General features: G+C 37.6%; 1 protein-coding gene across 1 annotated transcript in view; it reads left to right on the top strand.

Annotated features, from left to right (window-relative positions):
* Positions 1-16,653, top strand: part of LOC136881779 (copine-8) — a 45,851-nt gene extending 29,198 nt beyond the window's left edge. Inside the window, exons 5-10 of the mRNA XM_067154217.2 lie at positions 226-380; positions 7,033-7,324; positions 7,892-8,021; positions 11,267-11,494; positions 14,544-14,722; positions 16,321-16,653. Of these exons, the coding sequence (XP_067010318.2) occupies positions 226-380; positions 7,033-7,324; positions 7,892-8,021; positions 11,267-11,494; positions 14,544-14,722; positions 16,321-16,653 (1,317 nt within the window). The remainder of the gene's footprint in view (positions 1-225; positions 381-7,032; positions 7,325-7,891; positions 8,022-11,266; positions 11,495-14,543; positions 14,723-16,320) is intronic.
* The last annotated feature ends 509 nt before the right edge of the window (positions 16,654-17,162 follow it).

Below are 17,162 nucleotides of genomic sequence, written 5' to 3'. Positions count from 1 at the left end.
ATATTGCTTCTTCAATTAAAAAATTGAAAAGGTATGGTGAGAGTGGACTGCTACATTGGTACACTGGTTCTTGTAAATTTTCCAGATGAGCCTCCTATCTTTCCAGTCAATTCCTACTTTCTTATAAAATGCCCATAAAATGACTGTCCATATTCTGTACTGTGAACAGAGTTTTACTGAAATCAGGATTGATCTTTTGTGCTAACTCGTTCTGTAATGTTCTAGCTCGTGGCTGCTGGTACACTCAAGATGAAACTCAAAGGGGCAGGAATTCACAGAGGAGAACTGATAGTGACTGTGGAGGAGATGGCAACTTGTAGAGATGAAGTAACCCTTCAGTTCTGTGGCCACAGACTGGACAGAAAGGATTGGTTTGGATTGTGAGTATTTAACAGGTTTATTTTTATACTGTTGAGTTAGATATATAATCTCTGAAGTGTTTGACGATAAGCACTCATTGAAGTTGTTACTTTGTTTTTGTGGATCACAGAGGTGAAAGGGCATGAATGGGTCACGGAAGGGCAATCAGAAGAGTGATTTAAAACTTTTAAAATTATGGTTATATTTCTTTCTAAGGTATCTTTTTTTCTTTTCTGCTTTTCAAAATGAGACTACAAAATTCAGGTACAAAAGATCATAAGATTGGATAACAATTTTTTTTTTTTTGGTAGGGGCTTTACGTCGCACCGACACAGATAGGTCTTATGGCGACGATGGGATATATAATCGAATAACAATTAATTAACAACTGTTGGCTTTGAGCTCCCTAATACCCACCCTGAGCGCCGCGGCTCCTTCAAGAACACTCAAGGAGACGAATCTCCCCAATTTCTTTACAGAGTATTTAAAATATACAATGTTTCAAGAGCACCTTTTGCTCCACAAGATTATCTAGGAGTCTAGGAAACTATTCTATGAACATTACACTGTTACAGCCTTCTAAAGGCATCCTTCAACATTTACATTAACACCCAGAGCGTCTTCGCTCTAAAAAATTTACATTTTAAACAAAATTTGCAGGCCTATCAAAGGCACAACCTACATTTACAATTCAAACAGTGTGTATTGTCTTGGATGTTCAACAATCTAACATATTTACACAGAATGAAATAGGATTTCACAGGGGTATCGAATACCCAATCCACCAGGCCTTTGTGAGAGAGAAAAACAAAAAAAACAAAAACAAGAACAGGTTAATGTTACTGGCCCAAAAATCAAAACGAAGTAGAGGCAGACACTTGCACTCCTTGACATTCGCAATTAAAGATTAAAACCCTATTTAGGCTTCTGGCCCGAAGTAACAGAGGCTAATCCTATGCTAATGAGGTGACGAGATGGAGGAAAGTTAAGTTACAGAAATATGAAACGATTACAAAGTCATAGTCACTTCAAAATCAAGTTGATAGGGAATACGAGAGGGTATTGCACTCTCTATTCACTAATTTCAGCTAAGTTCTTTTCAGCTAGTTTGCAATTTACGTTAGAAACAGAAACAGAAATTTACATTTTTGGAAATTTAAGGTTACATAATTAAAAATTAAAAATTGGAAACCTTCCCCTCGAGCTAGCTTTCAGAGGCTATCACATAGTTAAAAGGTGGCTGCCATTACCTTAATTAGCTGGAAAACTCGATAATGGGCGAGACGCCCCCGCCTCATCTATTAGCACACACTCAGTAGACTGGACGATCAATAAGACAATCTGGTTGAAAAAATATGCCAGCTTTTATACCCAAGAGGAAGGTTCTAGAGAGCTCTGGGCTAAAGCCCGACACACCCTCAATTCTTATTGGATTAAATAAATACTTGACATAGTTTGATTTGCTGAAAAATAAATATACAAAATTTTCTATCGGTCAGCATTTTAAGTTGGCAGGAAGAGATCGAAGTGTTGTCAACTTTAACATACCAAAAACGAAAGGTAGTCAACTCAGTGCAGTAAACCTTTAAATAAACAAAAACTTAACAATTTTAATAATTCCTCTTCACAACAGAGGGCGTAGTAGAGGCATCTATAGAGAAAAGTCCTAACTACTTGTATTAGTTGTTGCAAACTTCATATATTAGATGGCATTCTTCAAGGTGCTTCATTTGAATGAATGAGACGGGTTTACCTCGTGGTACAGATGTCATTAAAATGAAAATGGTAACAGCCTCTTGCTGTAGCAGTGGTGGTGGTGGTGATTATTGTTTTAAGAGGAAGTACAACTAGGCAATCATCCTCTATATAATACTAATCAGAGAGAAGTCCGGCTCCATGGCTAAATTGTTAGCATGCTGGCCTTTGGTCATAGGAGTCCTGGGTTCGATTCCCGGCAGAGTTGGGAATTTTTACCGTATATTGTTAATTCTGCTGTCGCGGAGGCTGGGTGTATGTGTCGTCTTCATCATCATTTCATCTTCATCACAATGCGCAGGTCGCCTACGGTCACCAACTCAAAAGATTTGCGTCTGGTGAGCCGAACATGTCCTCTGACACTCCCGGCACTAAAAGCCATACATCATTTCATTTCATCAGAGAGTAAAAAATGGAAGGGATCTGGCACTTCAAAAAATCAAGGTATCAGCCAAAGAAAGACAAGGACCACAAATGGCATGAAAGTGAAAGACTCCCTAGGCCTCAGTAACCTAATACCATCAGGGTTGGAAAAGATCTAGAGTTGACCAAGGGAGGTCGGATAGGATAGATGAAAGTGAGGAGTGTGGCACAAGTAAGTGGAAGCAGTACCATGACTCAGCTAAGGATCCCGTGATTGCCAACCCACGCTCCCAAGTTCCGAGTCCCTGGGGCCCCTTTTAGTTGCCTCTTATGCAGAAACACTTTTTCACCTGAATAAACAATCAAAGACTGACAGACTTCAGAAAATTGAAAGGAGGATTGGAAGAACCTGCATCAACAAAAAATACCGGAAAGATGGACAGTGGCGGATAATATGTAACAAAGTTGTGTACAAAGAGCTAGAACCCATTACAGATACTATGCGTAAGAGGAGACTGGGATTCTTTGGACATATCATGAGGATGTAGGATTCAAGACTTCTGAAACAACTAGTACAGCACAATCTCCTCTCAAAAAAATACCACAACAGGATGTAAGTGGATCAGAGAAGTAAGAGAGGATCTGAAGGAAATAGGCCTTACAACGGAAGACACCGCAAATAAGATAAAATTGAATACAAAACTCAAGAATACAAACCTCCGCTTTACCTTTACATGAAATAAACCAACAACACGCATATTTTCAACTGAAAAGGGCACAAAGATCAGAGTGTCTGTAGAAGTACTGGGAGGACTGCAAAGCCCGGACAATCCCTTCAAAGAGACCTGAATGATGGACTGACTTAAGTGATCCTATGCGGTTATAAAATAAGAAGAAGAAGAAATTGTTCCCCCACCTAGAGGCTGCTCGAAGACAAATAATGTACAGTACAGTGAATATTGATTTAAAAAGAAATGTTTGTAAAGAACTCGAAAAATTAAAAATAATTGTGAAGTTCGATCTGCAAATTTAAACAATTCTAAAACAAATTAGTGAAGTTAGAAGCTACAAAAACATTTTGAAAACTGTAAGAACAACTTGAGAGATAATTCCTACAAAACTTCAAATTTAAGTGTGATTTGGACTTGAGGCCAGTTGATCTTATTCCGATGAGATGGTCTCAAAATGAGGAGCTCTTAGGACTACTGCAGGTCAACATAAAAGCTTGTTTTGGAATACAGCATAAACACTGAACGACAATGAATGAAAACTCAGCCAGGTACATTGCTGTGGCTATGCTTGTGCCTTGACTCTGCATATCACCATCTAGTCTTTACAACACAACCTATTAGAAGTCAGCTGCTCTCAACTCTTCCCGCGCTCTTGCCATTAGCTCATGGATCAGGCTCTCTCATTGTCCACCTGTGGTTTAGACTTTGCACTGTTCTTCAAACCCTGGTTGCTGGGTTGAGATAGAAGACAACTTGAGTTGTTTTTGATCATTGATCTCTTCCACTGACTGCATTGTTACTCACAGTCTGTGCAGTTTGTAGAGGAGGGCAGCAGGATCGAAAGCTTGTTGGTAGGGCTGTCTTCATGAACAGGAAGGTCATTGTCATACTTTATTTATTTTTTTAGCACACGAGAGTGATAGTGGTGCCATACAACTAAGGATGGGCTGCCAGAAAGTTGGTGTGTTCCTAAGTGTTCCTCTGATAATTCATGATATCTTGTTGAGTTGAGCTTTTAATAGGCCTGATATCTTTAACACATTGAGTGTCAGGCCGAATTTCATTAGAGACTGCTGTCTAGTGCCGTGAGCTAATAACATAGAGTTACTCCCTGGTGCCAAAATGTTCACAGGCTCAACCAAGCAAATGATCGCTGAAATGAGAATGTATTTATGATATATTACTGTAGGTTAACTTATTATGTATATTAGGTAAAATGTTGCGACCCCATATGGGGTCGTATTGGTCATTACGAATTATACACGTACACGCGCCTCCATATGGGGTCGTACTTATACAGTAGTTACTGTTACTGTCCCGACGCTCGGTCATAGTTACCTTTTCCTTTGCAGGGACACGTTATATGCTGTTGATTATGAGCGATGTGTTAGCTTGTTCATACTGGAGCCGTGGAAACGTACGATCGCCGATTTTAGGTCAGGAAATGTTTGTAAATGATATTCCGATTTTAGGTTAGGAAATTTTCGTAATAAATGTAGTTACGAAAGTAGTGAAAATCATGTGAATTTGGTAAATTAGGATGTAACAGAATAATATTATAAGAAGAATTAGTAGTTACGGATTATTGAATAAGTATATAATTTTGTTTGTATAACTTTTAATTTGAGTAAGAGAACCTAGCAGCGATGATTGTGCGACATGGGAAACCAGTGACTATATCGTTGAAGACGGTCATAATTGTTGCAACAGCTGGCTTGGAAACCCGGAGTACAGTGGGGATGTGTATGCTGAAGATTGTAATTCATCAATGTGAATGAACGTGCAAGATCGCTATTTGCTCTGTACTGGGTTCAAAATCACTGTAACTATATACTTCGTCTACATCATCATTGTCCGACTTGTTCGATATATCGTCCAGACTATCTGCACTAAGTCTTTTACTGCTCGACTTACTCGTAACGACTTAAAAAAGAAAAAGAAACTCACAGCACTGCACACTTACATAAACAATCCATGCCGAGATAGACAATGAATTTGTCAACGTACAAAGCACTCTTAACATACCCATATGGGGTCACGCTAAAACAGGAATTGAGGAATTGAAAGTGGACTATGCACTTACTTAAATAGATGACCAGCAGATGGCAGGAAGAGACTTTATACAGCTTCGAAACTCATACCTACTGTGCACCCAAATGGGTACGCACAATTCTTGATTTAGAACGAACGTACAACCCCATATGGAGACGTGAAGTTCATAACTTGACTACTGTCACGTACCCAAATGTGGTCGCTTGGCACTCAACGTGTTAAGCAGTTTATCCCATTTCACAAGATATAGACCAGAAGTACTCACGCTGGACATTCCGTCCCGCAGGCACTTAGCACTGTAAGTGGGCAGGCTGGCAGGCGATGAGCATATGCTGTTCAACCACAGAGACGTTGTGGCTACGTCACAGGCCGAGCAGTTTGGGCGAAGTTCTCCCAGTCACTCTCGATCACTGCTGCAATGCCCAAGTTTGAAATGGAGGTAGAAAATAATTGAAGAAAGAGGGCAGAAATCCACATCATTTTCAATTTATGTCGTAAGAAATAAGTTCTTTATGTTCATTACAGTTTATGTACAAACAGTAAAGAGGTGGCCTACAACCTCAAATATTTTTATAATGTACGTAATGAATTACAGTTTTCACTATTACATTCTAACAGGTGCTTTAAAAACAGTTCTAACATAATACGGCGTTAAGATGGATTATCTGTGGCTTGTGTTTGTTTGGGTTTAAATTGTCTGATAAACTCACCAACAGTTCAATCATGCTTACAGGGAATAAAATCAGTGAGGTTATTTATTTGAAGACGTACTGTACATCTATGTGGTAGGTACATTTACATTGTTGTTGCACTTTAATCTTGACTAGTAAATATCGATGTCCTCACTCGTGATGAAACTCCCTCTCACTATTTAGAGGCTAGCTGTTATCACTGGAGGCCTGTTAAATTTTAAAAACTATTTTCAAAAATTCATTGAACAGGAAATGTCACACAACACTACAACACTGTGCAAAATCATTGTTGCATTATGTAATTATATTACTTTTTGCTGTCTGGCTCCATGGCTAAATGGTTAGCGTGCTGGCCTTTGGTCACAGGGGTCCCGGGTTCGATTCCCGGCAGGGTCGGGAATTTTACCCATCATTGGTTAATTTCGCATCATCACGATGCGCAGGTCGCTTACGGGTGACAAATCAAAAGACCTGCATCTGGCGAGCCGAACTTGTCCTCGGACACTCCCGGCACTAAAAGCCATACGACATTTCATTTTTTTTCATTACTTTTTGCTTAATGAATATCAGGAAGTTTACTTTTTTTTTAAAAATGGAAATACTGTCATTCCCATCCAAGGAATTGTAAATCATAGCTTGTACACTTATTTTTAAACACAAAAATTATAACGTGTCAGTTTTCTTTGAATGAATAAATATAAGAAAATAAAACTGACTGTTTATATCGAGCGCAGTGTAAATCAAACGAGAATATCTTCAAAAGGTCGGTTTTTGTTGTTGTGATTATAAAGTTTTATTTTAATTAATGTACCTCAATCAGCACTTCGCTAAGTAGTGGAGGAGTGCTTCATAATCACAATCGAACGTCAATGCTCCCTCGCAAAGTTGTTCTTGCTCGCTTCACTGTGGCGCATGCTTGCTACGTAAGTTACCTGCACTTACGCCAGGCCAGCCCGGTTGCACTTGGCTAGCCTCAATGGGCGCCCATTTGAGCACCTTTGACATAGACCCTAGAAATGGTCATGCAGAGGTCATGAACTTCTGAATCAAAACATGACATTTTATGATTTTATTTCTAGGTCAGATCCTTTCCTGGAGTTTTACAAAGTGGGTGAGGATGGGTCGTACGTGTTGACACACCGAACAGAAGTACATAAGTGGACTCTTAACCCGGTGTGGCAGCCCTTCACAATACCCATCCGATCGCTGTGCGGTGGGGACATGCAGAGGACTATCATGGTCATATGCTACGACTGGAACCGTAACGGGAGCCACAATCGGATTGGTGAGTTCTTCATGACACTTCAGGAACTGAGTGCTGGGCCTGGGGAGAGCACGGTATACCATTGTATCCACCCTCGAAAGAAGGAGGTAAGGCTTTATTGTACAAAGAATTGGCATTCTTTCTAGTGTATTATGTCATTAACTAATAATTCAAATTCATAATATATATTATTCCCCTACCTTTAGTGTGTTCAGAAGTAGATATGTAAAAAAAAAAAAAAAATACTTAGGTTTAATCATCATATGTTAAATTTAAATAATATAAACTACATACCGGTACATTGAATGTATGTCCAACCCTTGTCCCATTTCTCTACGGGGTCATGTATGAAGTGAGGTGAAACTTCATAGCGAGTTTTTACGACCAGATGCCCTTCTTGACGTCAGCCTCACCAGAGGATAAACTGCATACATTATATTCTTGAAATCAGTCAAAATTCGCCTGAAGAATACAAAACTTTCTTAGCTAAGTAATTTTCGTTAGCATATTAATACTGAGGCTGACAACAATTTTATTTCCTTGAGGTGTTTATTGTCATAGTTTCTTGATCCAGTGTAATTATTTTTTCTTTTTCTTTTGTCTGTATACAGTTTTTATACTTGGTCAGCATTATATGCTAAATATAAATTTTACCTAGTTATGTTTCTTTCTAGAGAAATCCATCCTATACACATTCAGGTGAAGTGAGGCTGATGCGTTACGAAATGAAGAAGGTTTATTCGTTCCTGGAATATATCCGAGGTGGCCTAGAGCTTAGTTGCACCATTGGCATCGACTTTACAGGTTAGATCATATTTGATTATTTTAATCCAGAATGAAATGTCGTAATTTATATAGTCTGATTTACAGTATTGCTTGTTGATTATTTTAACCATATTGGTTCAGTCTTGTCCGTATTGACTTATATTTAATTTCTACGAAACACTTTTCCGCCTTATCAGTACTTTACATTTTATTATAATTATCTACCATACATGTTTCAAGAGCTACTGCTCTCTTCTTCAGCAGTGCAAAAACATCAAACAAAATCCGTGGATTTGATACACTTGTACAACACAGTCATCAACAAAACAAATTATCCATAAATCTTGAAATTGTTAAAATATTTCTTTGTGTCTAAACTGTTCACTTATACTTACTATGTCATTCTTTTTTCTTTTTCAGAAATTTACTTTAATAATAAAATTACACTGAAGTGTAAACTTTTTGTTTGCTGTCACAAATTTTTTTTGTGACAGTGAATAAATATTCTTTATTTACAGAGAGGTTTGCAAAGATTCTGTTTAAAGACATATACAGTAACTAACACAACAGTTTTGAATAATGTTATTTGATAGTATATTCCTATGCTGATGAAGTTCAGCATTATGTTTCTGACAATGTGATGTTTAATATCAAATTTATTGTGTAATTCATATTTAAATTTCTGAAGAAAAAAAAAAAAGAACTTTGAATTTTAAAATGTACTTCCAGTTATTTTCAATGATTATGACTAATGGCGATGATCTCATGCCATCATTTATAAAGCTACATTGAAAGTGTACATTTCAGTATTTTCTTAAATTATGACATTAATGCGATTCTAAGTGTGTGCACACAGTTGCTGGCTTCTTGCTAGAGTAAGATACTGTTTTGGGTCGGAACGGAGTCGGCTATGTTCGGCTGTGCATGATGTTAAGCATGGTGCTAGATGATGGTGAATCTTAACATATGCTTTATTTTTTTGAATATTGTGCCAGAAATTGGTTTGCACTTCTCCTGTATGGCACATCTTACATAACCTTATCATGCTGGTTTCTCCTAAGGCAGTAATCCATCAATTCCTGGTGCCTTGTTATTGTTTAGGTACCTCAAAGCTCTGTCGAATTCTGGCCTCAAAATTGGGTATTCTATTTCATCAGCATCAACAGCCTCTTCTTGTTCCAGGACCTTAACATATACTTTACCTTCATACAACTGTTGTGATAATTTTGCTGAATTAAGATCTAATGTGTTCTCCAAGGTTGTTCTGAATATTGATGTTTATAAACTGAAAGCAGTGTGTGTGTCTGTGTTTTTTGTTTTTGTGTTTTTTTTCAGAAACGTAGGCTTTTGAGATATAAATCCGTTTTGGGGTCCTTTAAGCTAGATTTCGTTGGTTTTATTGTGCCTATAAATGCCTATTTCGAGGATATTTGCCTCATTATACATTTATCACAGTGTACTCAATACTAAAGAAAATCTCATCGACCTAACAACTCGCAGAAATGTACACTCATATGGCACAAGATATAGGAACGATTTAGATTTACCACATGTTAGGCTGAGGAAAACGCAAGAAAACTATAGGTATAATGGCATTAAATTATTCAACAAAGTACCTGCCCACCTAAAGGATATGCTCCTATGTAACTTGAAAAGAACCCTTAAAAATTGGTTGACATCCAATAGCTTCTACTCATTATCTGAATTTGAAGAAAAATAACACTGTTTCAGAGTGGGTAATAAAGGCCAACGCCAACCTAACACGTTGGTAAATTAGTAGTTAATCACTCTCTCGGACGAATAGTAGAGGGGAATTGGGTAATATGGAATAGTCGGGCAATAAGGAATACCACAATATCTTGCCTGTAAGATACTGCTCTCAGGTGGAAACTCGTCGAATCACAGTAAATGTTCTCATGATGCTTTGTATTCAGTTTCGACATGCTCGTGAGTGAGGTTAGTGCGTGGAGCAAGAATATTTATTTTTCATATTTGAAAAGCTTTTGCAGGTAATTCTTTTAAAGCTTGTATTAATTACCAAAACTGAGTTTAGTCCTGGGAAATCCAATGTTACATATTGTACAAGAGTTGCTTATATTGCTACACCAGTGTAACTTCCTTGTTGTGCAAAGTTTATGGCATGACGAATCCTTTAATTCAAACATGGTGTGTCGGGATATATGGAATACTAGGTATTTCATATTATCCGACGTATAGGTAATGTATTCTGTAATTCCCCACATAATTTTGGATTCGTATGTCAAATTAAAATTAGAATGTATAATAGGTTTTATATAAATTAGAAACTCGTAAGCATTTTTTATTTAAGTAGCAGGTGTTACATGATCGGTGATTTTGTTTCAATGGGAAATATTGTTTTAGTTTCAAAGTAAAGTGAAATTGAAAATTAATTTAAATTTAAAATTGATTGCATTAATCCTGGTATATTATAACATTTAATTATAGATCTCAGTTTCTGCATCTGTGACTTTTGTCACTGAATGAACAAGTGACTGTAAAAAAGAAAACTCATGAATAATTAGTGTATACAGATTATCATTTAAGTTAATTACCAATTTTATTCTTTCGATTTTTAAAAATTTCTGTACGTCAACCTGTAAGAACGTTCCTTAAATGTAACTGAAATAATTTATTGAAGTTGTATTTTAATTTACATATTATTTACCCTACTATTCCATATTAGCTGACTATTCCGTATTACCCACCAAGTGCAACTTTTTGAAAGAAATAATTTTGGCATGAATACATTAACAATTTACAATTTAAAAAATATAGAGAATCGCAGCTAATTATTTGAATTTTCAAACCATATTTATTAATATTTCATAACTGATTTTGGTAAGAAGTTATACTGCCAAACGTAAATGGTATTCCATATTACATGACTCTCCTCTATTATGTTTATTTTAACTCTTGTGTATATAGTTGTATTTAATTTATGTGCTTAATGAGATACTTGTAATATTTTGTAACTATGCACCTATGACTCTGTCCATTGCAACTGCCAGTTGCCTAACGACAATAAAATTATTCTATTCTATTCTATTCTATTCTATTCTATTCTATTCTATTCTATTCTATTCTATTCTATTCTATTCATGTAGTGTAGGGATATTGCAAACTATGTGAATGTTCGTAACACTGTTGTTTGTGTGTTATTATTTTTGTGCTTCCTCTTTAGGAATCAGATTTTTCTGGGGCTTGTTTTTTTTTTTCTTCACCACTGTGAGTCGATGAGATTGTAATAATTTGTTTGCCTTCAGCTTCCAACGGTGACCCTCGCAGCCCAGATTCACTTCACTATATCAGCCATCATCCAAACCAGTATGAGCAGGCCCTGAGTGCTGTGGGAGAGATCATACAAGACTATGACAGCGACAAATTGTTCCCTGTCTTTGGGTTTGGAGCTCGCCTACCTCCGGATGGTAGAATCTCTCACGAATTCCCTGTCAACATGAATCCACAGAATCCTTACTGCGATGGAATAGCAGGTGTGTGAGCATATCATACAGATATATTAAACAAGAAGATACACCTCTATGGGTCAAAATATTGCAGTTAATTTTTATCTTTGTAGAATATCCTTAGCTTTTGCATACATGGAATTCTTTACAGTTTAATATGAATTTCAGTCAATAGTAGCTTGCACCTGACGAGGAAAGGAGTTCCAGAGGAGGTGACAGTATCATATTTACTCATGTATTAGACCCCCTTTTTCCCCCACTTTTACAGCCAAAAAATGTAAAGGAGGGTCCAATATGCGATAACCTCAAATTTTGTGTAGTGAACACATTACTTTTCTAGGCTATAAAGAGCTATAAATTGTACATGTAAATATTCTACACTGTTCTTTAACAAACTTATGAATATATTTGAGTTAATACCGGCTATTTTCATTGGAAGGCAGTATTTCTAAATGTAAAAATTCAATAAATGGTGAACACGTCTTTTTTTTGCTAGTTTGCTTTACGTCGCACCGACACAGATAGGTCTTATGGCGACGATGGGATAGGAAAGGCCTAGGAATGGGAAGGAAGCGGCCGTGGCCTTAATTAAGGTACAGCGCCAGCATTTGCCTGGTGTGAAAATGGAAAACCACGGAAAACCATCTTCAGGGCTGCCGACAGGGGGATTCGAACCCACTATCTCCCGGATGCAAGCTCACAGCTGCGCGCTCCTAACCGCACGGCCAGCAAAATTGATATGTGATGTCTGGCATGATTAAACATTTCCTTCCACCATTCCTTGCCATCATTTTGTCCCAGTCCAAGCTTCTGCTTCTTCAACTCCTCTTTATTGAATTGATCCACCTTTTTCTATGTCTACCTCTCGCTCTCTTTCCCTCGAACTTCATCTCAATCATCTGTTTCGGTATTCTTTTCTACCCCCGCCTCTTTATATGTCCAAACCATCATAGTTTACTCCTATCAATTCTCTCATTTAGATTTTCCATTCTGACCTCTTTCTATACTAATTTATTTTATTTATTTACATAGTTTACACCCACATTGGAGCACTTAAATCAAACCCAAATACATTTACGTTAACAAAGAATTAACTGAAGATTTAGCTTGCATCATCTTCTTCCTTTCCCAAAACCTCTTCATTCTGGCTGACCTGGCTGCCCTTTCTTCATCAGATATGACATATTGTTTGTGTTGTACAGTTTTTAATGACAATCTTATTTGTTTGTTCTTGAGAATCCTATTTTCTTCTCTATTTTCAATTTGCTTCATTATAATATTCAGCTCTTCTAAATCTTTCTATACTAATATTATAAACAGGAAAATTTTTAAATTTGTTTGTAATGGATAGACTCAAAAACTACTGAACCGATTTTAAAAATGACTTCACCTATAGAAAGCTACATTGCCAGTAAGTAACATGGGCTCTATTTTATTTTCAAAACAATTTTAGGGCAGGGTTGGGGGAGGGGGGGTGGCGACGAGGGGAGGTGTAAAAACACAAGGCTAATATAGGCGAAATATTAAATTTGTCGTACAAGGATGAATCAAAGCTCAATTTAAGCCCCTTGATGCAAAGAACAAAACTCGGCAAGTTCTACGGGCCCGAAAACCATGTTTTAAGACCCTAAAACAAAACGTGATGGAGATATTGGCATCACACGACCCCTGCTCTAGGAATCGGATAGAGAAATGAACTGCCGTAACCATGGCAACGTCAGCTCCAGTATTCTTACAGCAGCGAGATTATCTACAATATATCACAAAAACCTAACATGTTACAGACATGAAAATTGGTATTTGGAATCTCCTTTAAAAAAAAGAACACAAATTTTTGTTTTCAGAAAATCCACTTAAGGGGGAGGGGGGCGGTGAAAAGAAGCGAGGAAGGAGTTGAATTCTTTATATGAGGATACATATACAGTATCTCAGAAACTGAAGATGTTACAGATTTTAAAATTGGTACTAGGAATCTCTTTTAAAAATAAATGATCACAATTTTTTGGAAAATCCACTTAAGGGGGTGAAGCGGGTGAATTTTAAAAATGGGTATCTTCTTCTTCTACCGCTTTTCCCACACCTGTGGGGTCGCGGGTGCGAAATGCGTAGCACATGTGGATTTGAACCTGTTTTAGGGCTGGATGTCCTTCCTGACGCCAACCCCGTGTGTAGGGACGTAATTACTATTGTGTGTTCCTGTTCTGGTCAGTAATGTGGTGTCTTGAGTGAATATGAAGAGGAGAGTGTTGGGACAAACACAAACAACCTGTCCCCGAGCCAGATGAATTAATCACACGCGATTAAAATCCCTGATCCAGCCCGGAATCGAACCCGGAACTCTGTGAACCCAAGGCCTCAACGCTGACCACTCAGCCAAGGAGTAGACCAGTTTTTAAAATGAGTATATCTACAGTATATCTCATAAACTTAACATGTTACAGACATGAAAATTGGTATTTGTAATCCCCTTTAAAAATAAAGGAACACATATTTTTTGTTTTCGTAAAATCAACTTAAGCTGGAGATTGAAAATAAGTGAAGGAGTTGATTTCTCTTGATGAGGATACATATATCTCGGAAACTAAATTGTTACAGGCGTGAAAATCGATATTTGGAATCTTCTTTAGAAATAAAGAAACCCCTTGTTTTTTGACTTAAAAGAGGACTGTTTCTCACATGTAGAGTTCCATGACACATTTCCAGATTTAGCTCTGCCAGTAGCCTGGTCATCTTAGCCCCAAAAAGCAATGCCACAAACGTGGTTTACAAAGAGGTTCTGGTGGAAATGAAATGAAATTTTTTTGCGAGTTTTTATACTTAAGGGAATTTCAGATAATGTTTTAGTGCAGTACTGAGGAACAATTAATTTTTATCAAATTACGAAATCCTCGCGAGTGAAGCCATGGGTAACAGCTAGTTCTCACATATTTTTATGAATCTATAATTTTTTCACTTATGTTTCAACACAGAGATTCTGGAATGCTGAAGTGCCATAAAAAATTTATCCTTGCATATATTTGTTTATTCTCTTCCAATTACATTTTACTAATATTGCAATTGATATTATGTGTTGTAGGTGTATTGCAAGCTTATAAGATGTGCATCTGCCAGATTCAGCTGTATGGCCCTACGAACTTCAGTCCCATCATCAACCAAGTGGCAAGGATAGCCGAAAGCTGCCAAGATGGCTCGCAGTACTTCATCTTGCTTATCGTTACCGATGGCGTCATCTCGGACATGCCCCAGACAACCAAGGTGAGAGTATGCTTCCCAGTAGTGGATAGTATCCTTTTAGGCTGTCTCCTGCTAGAGTCACCTGAGAAGATGTGCACCCAGTAGTCCATGTCATGGATGATGTCGTCATGATTACCATTAAATGTCAAAAACATATCAGATGTAAGGCTTTTCAGGCGTTTGCTCTATTAACCAGCGTTTCGCCTTAGGTCCGACACTAGACTCATCAGAGTGGGATGTGTCAGACCCTACCCACTGACGCTGGGGTGTATGCAGGTGAACTTATCAGAAGCCCTTATAAGAGGCACAGTCTGATAACTGCATATGGGAGATAAATCTCCACAATGGAATTATTGCCCGCCTAGCAATTCCGAATGGAAAATTCTAAATTCCCATGGAGGGAATTAGATATTTTTCACCAATAGAGCACGTCAAAAAATGTCAAAAACATATCAGATTACATGATTACCATTATAATTTAATATGTTCTTGCCTTTTTGTTGTCTGGCTGGGATTACTGGATGTCTTGCTACGGTCTCTGTAATAATTATTATTATTTAGTGTATGATAATGCAAATACATGTACATAATAAAAGAGAGATTCTGAAAGATCACAAGATCAGAATATTGGTTACAAATCCAAATCCATATTGGAAATCTATTGGACAGCTTCATTGGATGTGAGATAAAGGTCTATCAAAGTGCCCTAGAAAACTCCAAGTAGGCCCTCAAATGAACTGTATGTAACTGCTCGCCTCAGACGCAGTTCGGTGAAGTCCGTCATCCTTATTTGGTGAGTGTAACACCACATCTGCATTGATCAGTCCATATTCGATTGAGAATTCTCCATTGACGTCTGGAAAGGTGTAACCCAGCTGGTTGAATGCATGCGTTTTGAACAATTTGATGGAGAACAATGTGATGGAGAAGAACATTCCTTCCATTGATGTTTCCAGGCATCTGAGATGTTGAAAAATGCTCCGTAGAAGGTTCTCTGCCATGCTCTATGATGGTTGCGGAGATTTCCATCTCTTTCTTATAGTTCTTAACATATCTGCATCGATTGGTAAGTACTGATTGCTTTTCTTCCATGTCTTTAGTAGCTGTTATGATGTCTGCACTGATGGTGAGGGTTTTTTTTAAATTCTTCAGTTCAGTATGTAATACAGTGTTATTTTAATTATGTGTGATTTAGTTTGTAATCTCTGTAGCTGAAGATGTCCCATAGAGGGACGAATCATATACTACATTTTTAATATGTCTTGGAAGTAGAGGATTCAGGAGGTCAAATGGACTATTGTATATAGCAATTGACCTATCTAAGGCATTTGATAGGGTAGATCATGGGAGACTACTGGCAAAAATGAGTGCAATTGGACTAGAAAAAAGAGAGACTGAATGGGTGGCTTTATTTCTATTTTAATTATAAATGTAATTATATTGCTTGATATCAGTGAGATTTTTTGTGTACTAATAGGTCAAGAACAAACTTTTGAGTATATGATAACAAATTTCCTGTTTAAATTTGTATGTTTTTATTTTAATGTTGCATCATGAGTTGTGCAGTTTCCATGGCTCTATTGAGGATTGACTACAGGTGTGAATGCTTGTGTTTCTAGGCCATTGTTCAGGCCTCCAAGCTGCCTGTGTCGATCATCATTGTGGGTGTCGGTAATGCAGACTTTGCTCTGATGGATGTCTTGGATGCAGACACAGTGCCACTGTGCTACCAGGGAGTGCAAGCAAGTAGGGACATTGTGCAGTTCGTGCCTTTCAGAAACTTTCAGCGCTATGGCGATGTCAGACAAGCAAAAGCTTATCTTGCCAAGGAAGTACTGATGGAGATCCCAGACCAGATTGTCTCCTTCATGAAAAGTCGGAATATTAAACCAAAGCCACCAGTCTACAAAAACGTAGAAGCCCCTCCACCAGCTTACGATGAGCTGCACTGATGTAGGTGATTGTCTCATACATCATCTCAGTAATCTCTATTCCATTTTGTGTATTGTATTGTTAAGCATTTGAACTTACCATAAACATCATTACACATTCTGGTCTGATTACGTGGAAAGTGGTCTGTCCTCTGTAATTGTTAAAAAGTTATGTTTGTTCCATCTTATTCCAGTGTGTTTTGTTTTATCAAACTGCTAAAAGCGGAAGTTTTTCTTGCATTCCCCATGATCTGAGTTAGAGATTTAAATCTCGTCTTCTCCATTACTGTGGTTATGTTTTCCAACTTTTTATCTCTTAAGATTAAGATGCATATTATAAAGGACGGTATATATCTTATACATAGTCACAACACAGTATTTGGACCACTTACCTAATAGTGGGAATAACCACCCTTGGCTCAGACGATACTAGCGAGAAGACATGGCATGGATTGCATTAGTCGATGGAAAGTGTCTGGTGACACTTGAACCCTTTGTAACTGCAGCAGAGCACTGAGGTTTCTAAGACT

This window comes from Anabrus simplex, chromosome 10 (genome assembly GCF_040414725.1).
Source record: "Anabrus simplex isolate iqAnaSimp1 chromosome 10, ASM4041472v1, whole genome shotgun sequence".
Lineage (NCBI taxonomy): Eukaryota > Metazoa > Arthropoda > Insecta > Orthoptera > Tettigoniidae > Anabrus > Anabrus simplex.
The sequence above is the reverse complement of the archived record's forward strand: the minus strand, read 5'-3'. Positions and strand labels throughout refer to the sequence as shown.